The sequence below is a fragment of the Centruroides sculpturatus genome, unplaced genomic scaffold (assembly GCF_000671375.1).
Source record: "Centruroides sculpturatus isolate CEXI.00-Female unplaced genomic scaffold, Cexi_2.0 scaffold59, whole genome shotgun sequence".
Classification (NCBI taxonomy): Eukaryota; Metazoa; Arthropoda; class Arachnida; order Scorpiones; family Buthidae; genus Centruroides; species Centruroides sculpturatus.
This window is the reverse complement of record NW_019384301.1, coordinates 678,804-687,780: the sequence shown is the minus strand read 5'-3', so window position 1 is coordinate 687,780 and position 8,977 is coordinate 678,804. Positions and strand designations below refer to the sequence as shown.

General features: G+C 26.3%; 1 protein-coding gene across 4 annotated transcripts in view; it reads right to left on the bottom strand.

Annotated features, from left to right (window-relative positions):
• The window catches only part of LOC111641025 (HMG box transcription factor BBX-like), a 134,854-nt gene extending 126,088 nt beyond the window's left edge, over positions 1 to 8,766 (bottom strand). Inside the window, exon 1 of one of the 4 annotated variants that reach the window (XM_023387576.1) lies at positions 8,525 to 8,766. In XM_023387576.1, coding sequence (XP_023243344.1) covers positions 8,525 to 8,617 — 93 coding nt within the window. In that variant the 5' untranslated portion in view covers positions 8,618 to 8,766. Of the gene's footprint in view, positions 1 to 7,173; positions 7,358 to 8,524 lie in introns of those variants that run through there. The other 3 variants (XM_023387236.1, XM_023387164.1, XM_023387308.1) reach the window with 3 other exon arrangements.
• Between the last annotated feature and the right edge of the window lie 211 nt (positions 8,767 to 8,977).

Here is an 8,977-nt window from a genome sequence, read left to right as displayed (position 1 = left end):
GTTTTAAATTCGAATTTGTTATTGCGTATTGGTTCGATTATAGAACGATTGTAAACGTTTCAGAAAATTGATCAAATTGAAAATAGTTCGTTTGATTTTCGGCAATTCTCTTCAGCGGTAGGTGTTATATAACAATTACTATGGTTATTGAAATATTGGATGTAAATGGGGTTTGCTTGCAAAACCTCCGCTGACGAAGTCGCGGGTAACAGCTAGTTCTTAATATAGTTATGCTCTTGACTCTTAATATTTTAATTATAAGATCAAATGATGTAAGAACAAATTAATTTTAAAATTATTTATTTTCACAATTTAGATAAAATTTTTGATTTTTTTTTATTTTCATCAAATTTTTTACACATTGTTTTTATATAAACTCATTTTAAAAACATCAAAAATCTAATCACAGATAGATTTTTTAATGTAGTTTGAGATTTATATATAGAACCACTATTTATTCTATAAGTTTGTTCAAGTTTATATTTTAGAAAGAATCCAAGTTTAAAGAAACGAATGCTTTTTTTAAATGTTTTACTAAGCGAATACATATACAATACATATAACTCTAATCCCAAGCTGAAATATTTAGAGATTTTTTTCTTTCATTATATCATTTATCTTATTATTTATCCATTTATTTTTACAATAATTTTTTTACATTTGATTAAATTTATTACTTATATATTTAAAAGTATTTAAAACTTGCAAACTTATTAGTTACAAACTTTAATTACTTTTTTTATTATTTAAGTGGTAAATGAATATTTGCCATTCCTAAATAGTTTATTGCTTTTAAAAAAATGCCAGAAAGCCTATGAAAGAATTCAGGATTTTTAAAATACTGTATGTACTGTACATGAATTAAATATTGTAAAGCTAATATTAATTACAGTCTAATAAACTTTACATATATTTACTGTATTTAGAATATTCATTCAGTGTGAAAGAAAATTGAAATTAAAAAGGATAAGAGATAATGTATGAAAGACTGCTGCTTGGGGAGAGGCCCTCGGTCATTGACAATTCCTAAGAAAAAACTCCACCAACGACTGGAATGGACACAATAGCCTATGACCCGATGAACTTTCCAGGTTGTTAACCGATAACCTACACACCCAACAAGAACGATCAGCATTCTTGATACAACTGACACACTATCTTGTGAAACGCCTGTTCGTTAATGACCATTGACCAAATGATTAATTCAATCAGATTAATTCTATTATTTTATTTATTATTAATCTTATTCTTCACAGAAGAAAACTATGCATCAATATATCTTTAATTTTCAATTTAGAAAAAAAAACTATTCTAATGGATAATTTTATTCTTAATTGTGAAACCATTAGACCCATTTAGAAGCATTATAACTAATTATAATTCGATTAAGGTAATAATGTTTAATTTATATTCGAAATTGCTCAAGAAATTGTTGGATAGCTCATCTAGGAAATTAACTCTTAATTGTATATTTGAATTCTAAATCTAAAGATTATTTAAAGATGATGATAAATAATATTTAACAATAAGCTGCATGAGTTATCAAATATACAGTATGTCATAATTTATAAATTTAAAGTTAATATCCCATTGATAAAGTTATTTAAATAAATAAAAAAAAAAAACCTCAAAAAATAGAATTCAATGAACTTCAGATATATTAATATACGATTCTTATGTATATAAATCTAAGAATCATTTTATGTGTTTTAAAATTTATTTTCTATTAATATATACTCTGTATAACACAGAGTTTATCTCAACTTGTTCACCACAGCATTATGCATGGAGCAATATTGGCTGTTTGCCTTTATTGTTCCTATGAGATGAAGAATTAGAATGATGACATGCATAGAAAATAACAATTTCACCTACTTCCTCAATTTTTAGTTTTGTACTGAATTGTGAATAAAATATAAATTTTAACAAACTCTCATCATTATTAACTTTCTCAGAATTTGTTAAAATTCTGTTATGTCAAATTCTCTGCAAATAAAAAAAGAGGAAAACATAACACCATACTTTCCACAATTATATAAGTTATATTGTGAAAAATATTGAATTATAGTCTATATATTGTAAATAATATACAGTATACTGTATATTAAAAATAATCGTATTTTCCCGCGATGTAACACAAACACTAAATGACTTATCTAGAAATAAGTCTAAAATCTTTTTTAAAAATAATTACAAATGCCGAAATTATTTTTAAAAGTATTTCAAAAGCAAAATACACAGCGAAACGCAACGCGATTTATTGAAAGATGGATGCGTTGCGTCGCGACTTGAGCAAGAAATAACAACTTCCGTTTCCGTTATTAGATCATTCAAATATTGTATATAGTAATAACTTCCGTTTTCGGTACTGGAATATTACGAAAAAAAATTCGTTATATTAGTCTTATCAGACGAATATAGCGATTTTTTTACATTAAAATCTGCAGTTGATAAACTTTTTGCTAGCTACGATAAACAGAATAACCCGCTTACAGACGTACAGATTACATATAAAAATAACCACATAAATAACGAAATCTTGTTTGGGATACTTAAAAATATGTCAATCAAAATTTCGACATATCGATAATTTAATTAAAATATTTTCCTTGTTTTTAAAATTTTCTCATAGAAAATTTTAAATAATGCATCATAAATTATTTCTTAATTAGTCTAGAAAAAAATAGTACGATTAAGATAAACAAACTTCTATCATTATTTATAAATAAGAACAATACTTTATTATATTGGTTTTTTTTATCATAAAAGTGACTAATTTAACACTACTAAAATCTGGTAAGATTCTCTCTCTTCTCTCTCCTTTCTCTCTCACTCCTCTCTCTTTCTCCCCGGGTGTGTGTGATATTATCATATACTGTACAGTACATCATTTTGCAAATTATTTTAAAGTTAAGTTAGGGTTGAAAACAATTACACCTTCATTTTAAATCAAGAAAATGAAAACAATACAAATTTTGATTAAAAAGTTAAATTTAAAGCAATTCCCAATTTTTAATTTCATACTAAATTATGATTGAATATACAAACTTTAACAAATTTGCATCAAAGTAAAATTCTTAGAAAAATATAAATCCGTAAAACACTCGCAAATTTAAAAAGTAACTTTTTATATATTAATATAAAAATAAAATTCTGAAAAGACTTGCTAATTGCAAATTTGTATTATCAGATTTAATTAAAAATAAAATAGAAAAAAAACATAGACTAAACTAAAAATTTATCAAATGATAAAAGATTAAAAACAAAAACAAGACTAAACCACATGTCACTTGAAAGTATAAACATTAAAATATATTTTAAAAACATTATAATTTAATTTTAATTTATATAATTAATTACTAATAATCAAAAATCCTATTTAATTCACGTAAATGTATTATTCATTTTATTTTTTAAAATATCTTCGTAGAAGAAAATAAACATTAAAGACTTATATGTTTACTTTTCGCTTGTAGCTGAGAACAAACATTTTGTTGCATAACAACATTCAATGAACTTCAATAATAATCTTACCATAAATATATATTTAACGATTAAATGTAAAGGTTTAATAATTTAAACACTTTTATAATTAAATTGAGAAATTTTTTATTAATTTAAATTAAAAATAACTAGGATTGAATCAATAAAACAAGCTAAAAATAACAATTTCTTATATCTTTTGTTCTTATCTATGTTTATAATTGTATAAACTATTATGTTGTATACGGCTTCGAAAAGAAGACTAAAACATAAGACTATACTTTAGAATATATATATATATATAACCTTTAAATTAAACATCAAAATCTTTTAAAAATTGTACAGATTAAGATTTATATTATTGTAAAACGAGTTCATTCCATATTTATTATATGTAAAATTCAAAAGACATTTTCAAGGTGAAATATGACTTCCAACAATTACTTAAGCCAAAACGTTAATTAAAATAGTATCTAAATTTAGAAGCATTTATTACACGGCTGGGCATTTATACTGAAGAGAAAACAATTTTGGTTTTTAAAAATAAAAATTTCGAAATATCACAGTGTCGAATATTAAAACAGATTTCTACGGTTTAAATAAAACCTAAATTAAAAAAAAAAAAAAAACATTAAATATTTGAAATAAATGTATTATAATTTTCATATATTTCAGAAAAAATATTCTTAAATCTTTAATCTTGAGAAAAATTAAATACTGTGTTCTAACAATTGAAACATTTTTCCAACTATTGTTTTACTTAACAGTTCATTTTTTAAATAATAGAAGACTATGACATTAACCAGATATACATTCACGATATCTCCGGGAATTGCCAGCTACTGGTATGGAACACGGAATTACAACAGTAACAAGTTTAAAGCACGAGACGAAATTAACAAATATTTGAAAACATATTGTCAATAATCCACGTGCGATAATTTATTCACGTTTTCTAGTTGTAATTTGACAAAATAAATAAATAAATAAATATATTTCGTAATGTGAAACGTTCCTTATGTGACAGCCATTCTCTTTCGTCATCGCGAAATTTTATGTGTATTTATCTACGTTGTATCTATTCGCTGAGCAAAATAATGTTCATTTGGTTTGCTGTCTCGCGGCATACTTGTTTCGACGTCATGACCGGATACTCAACTGCATTTGAATTAGTTTCGCCATTCTGGTGTAATTTGTTACAATGACATCACGATAAATCACGTGATACGATGTTTAATAGAGAGCAACAACCAGTTACTAAGCTAATAAATTTTCGTTGTTTATTACATTAATTACAAAAATTGCGGTTTTCTGTTATTTTTGGAAAGTCTTTTTATTTTTATTAACAGAAATTTTAATTAATTTTTTAAAAACGTTTACTATATTAAAATTAATAAATCGTAGTATTTAAAAGTACAATACGTATTGTTTAACGCTCATTATTATGACATAGATCTAATAGATCAATATTACTTTGACTCGAGATAAGTGTTATTAAACTTTCTATTATTATATTATAATATTAATTAAGATAAAAAAAAGATTCGCATGAAATAAATTAACACCCACTCGTGGTAATAATTTATAATGTAATAATATTTTTAAATGTTATAATATCGCAACATAAATTAATTCGTATTTAAACCATTATTCCAATTAAAATACTGTATTTATGTCTATTTTTAATATGATTCAGATAATAGTGCTGTGCCCATAATCGATCTATCAAATTGAAATCGATATTCGGTATTTATATAGAATTTCGATATTGATATTCGATATCGACATATCGAAGGAATATCGATATCAAGCCCGATATCGATATCAAGATTTTAGTTAGTACAGCCCTAATTAAGAACTTTAATTCAATTCTATTAAATGCTAATTAAATTGTTCCAAATAATGCTTTCTCTATAATAATCCCCATTTTAATCAAACTTATAAGTACTTTCTACAAAAATAATTTGGCAGCAATATCAAATCAATATCAAAGCAGCAAAAGATACGCGTATTTTTCTCAAATAAGTCATATATTTTATATTTATATGCATACTAGGATCAGAAAAAAGGGGGCGGAATATCGCTATATATAATTTCTCCTATTTTGCCCATTCTATGATACATGAAATATTAATTCTCTACTAAGGGAAAAATAAGAAACAGCAAACAGTCTCAATCTTGTTATAGCTACTAACGCATATAATCCTATCAAATATTAAATTCTAAGCTGAGTAGTTCATGAAATTGCAACCAGTTAAAATAATATTTATATTAAAATCATTCTATTGAATTTCTGATATCTTGAAAAGATTAAAATGCGAACGTGAATATAGAGAATTTATTTCCAGTTTCTTTAAAATAACATTTGCAGTTCGGAATTTTGTTGGCACGTGGAAAACTCTGTAATATCGAAGTTATCCAATATTAATAAATAATGCACTGAAACTAAAATTTACCAAAACAGAAATACATGAAATACCAAAATAACTCAAAAGAGAATAAATTTTAATTCAATGCAACTGATTTCTCCAACAGAGTCGTTTCAACCTTTGAATCAATCTTGATTTCATCCGAATCAATCCAAATGGACTGAGTCGATCTTAAATTCGTATCGATCCTTTTTTAATATCATTTCAGTCAATTTTAAGTTCATTCGTGTCCAAAATTAATCCGAATCCGAATAAAATTTTCAAGCCAAACTTCGCTCAAATATTAACAGAAAATTCCTTAAATGGCTTACAAAATGTTGTTTATTTAAAATCGTAAATAACTGTGTTTATTCAACAGAATTATAACTAAATATCCGAAGAGAAATAAGAATATAGTATATCAAATTTTAAATAAGAATCCATTTCTAATCAACTTCGGAACGAAATATTATATGTAATAATAAAATAAATGCAATTTTCTTAAAATATTAAAAGAAATTTTTAAAATTTTAATCAATAAAATAACGGATGCGTAATGTATTTTTAAAGTGTTCTATTAAATTCACTTATAAATATTTTAAACGCTCTCATCAGAATGTTAAAATATGTAATGAATTTGAATGTAATTGTAAATGTAAATTTTGTACAACGACCCAAAATACATTCTTATTTTATGTATTAATTGTATGTTACATAACATACAAATGTATATTTATGTATGAAAATATTCGTATATCACAGAATAATCTGGTATTAAATTCTTCGGGGAAATAAAGACACTTAACGATAAAAGTAAACATCGCGTCTACATTCCTAATCCAATTATTAGAATCCAAAACAAACAAAAAAAATAGCAATTATAATATTTGGAGTAGCTCTCATTTTTTTCTAACAAATCCTTTTGCGCGATGACATTTTTTTTTCCGGGCATCATTTTTAATTGGTAGAATTATTCGGGCATCATTTCCAGCGGGACAATTACATAACCCTTTCAATTTACAATAACACTCGGAATTTATATACTGTTGTTTTTACTCCCTCGAGAAATATTTTACTTCCATGAATAAAATAATATATATTTAAATATCCATAATCAAATTATTGATTATATTTAATTTGCTACTTTAAACATGAAAATCATTATCATCTGTGCTCACAACATTCGAAACACGTAATAGTTATATATAATTAATTAAATATTCTAAGAAATAATTTAATAAAATCCATGATATTAAATCACAATATTATTTATGATCCTTACCAACAAAGTCATTCTGTTGTGAAATTTTCAAAATTCCGAACAATCTAGTTTTACACAGCGCAATATTGATCTACTACATCTATATAAAGTTGCAGCATTACGATGAGAAGTACAGTACATTACCAATTTTCGTAAATACAGAATTAACCCTTATATAAATCGTGATAAATACCTCAATTTATCAATTGCGGAATTAAAAAAAAAAAAGAAAATAATCAATAGTTTTCATACACCTGTATATAACTTACATATTTTATCTGAAAATTTATGATGATGATTGCATTTTTATTTTTCTTAATCCCCGAGATCTAATTTTAGGATCTACATTCAACTGTGCCATGTTTCGACTTGGAAGAACCTATTTTTGAATTACAGTTGTGGCATTTTCATCTTAATTGAATGTGCGTCGTTTTATTAAAGATAGGATCAGAAAAAATGACTGTTTATATAATTATATCACCCCCCCAAGAAAACAAAAGATGATAACGTATGCGCAATGATTTTTTAATAATAGGATTGCTTTTTATTTATTCGCATATGTCATCTCTGTAAAAATGTGACGAGTTGACAATTTTTCCTTTTTTTTTAAAGTAGACCTATATTTAGTAATTTAAACCAATGCGGAATAATGTTGCGTACGAAAAAACATTTTATCAAGGACAATTATACTCGTTTGACATTGTACCTCTACATAATATTAAACATTATACAATTTTAATGTTACAAAATTAACAAGACTTTCTATTTTCACTACGTGGGCAGGATATAATTTTGTAGCGGAGTTTTCCTTTTCGCCAAATCTATGCCAATCATCCGCTTTTAACAAGGCTAAATACCACGTAACGATATACCAATAGTAAGAGATGCAAGGTCTAGGCTGGGTATAAACTACACACGCAAAATTGCGTGGAAGCAGCTAGACAACATTTAATAGCTGCTGGGTATGTCGCACATCCGACTACACTGCCGTACCTCCATCGACCGTACAATGGTACATCCCATCGCATAACACCAATTATTCTATATCAAAATATGAAAATACGACATATAAAAGTAAAAATAATGTGCCGTATTGGCGAAAAAACAATCGACAACAACGCAGAATCGGCAACGAAAAGTACAACCTACACCGAAATGTACAGGTATATATCTTCCCGCTGGTAGCTTGCCGGAAGGTATGGAGAAATGACTAACTTTAACATGGAACATTTCAATGAAAATGTCGTAATTCAGCATAAGTATAACACAAACTAATATCATTGTATCTTATACTAACGGCGCGTAACGAAATCCCATTATAAAAGCAAAGGTTAGAAGTTAGGGATGTTTTGATAGATATATCTCAACTCACCTCTCTATCGTGAGCCATGTTGGCCCGAGCTGTCTTATTACTTATTCGGCCTCGCTTTCGATTCGACCTTGGGATTGATGGAAAGCTGTACATAGTGTAAAAACTACAGTTTATCCCGCTTCTATTTATCTCTGTTACAATATAGCAATTGCTAACCTTAACACAGGAGAAACTCAGTTTAATACGTTCGTAAAGTCGTATGTTATATAAAATGCGCTCGCGGATATCTCCCGTTCGTCGTCCATACACACATCAAAAACACTACTTTTACTTGTATTCTTGCTTCATTACATGGAATTAAACTACGAAACAATTAAGATATTTGCGCTCAAATTTTTTTTAATTAATCGATTAATTTTTTTTTTAAATCGATTAGTTATAAATGTTATCTAAAATAATCGATTCAAATAAATGCCAAGGCTTCCGATTTTTATAATGTCGGGAATTATCGAG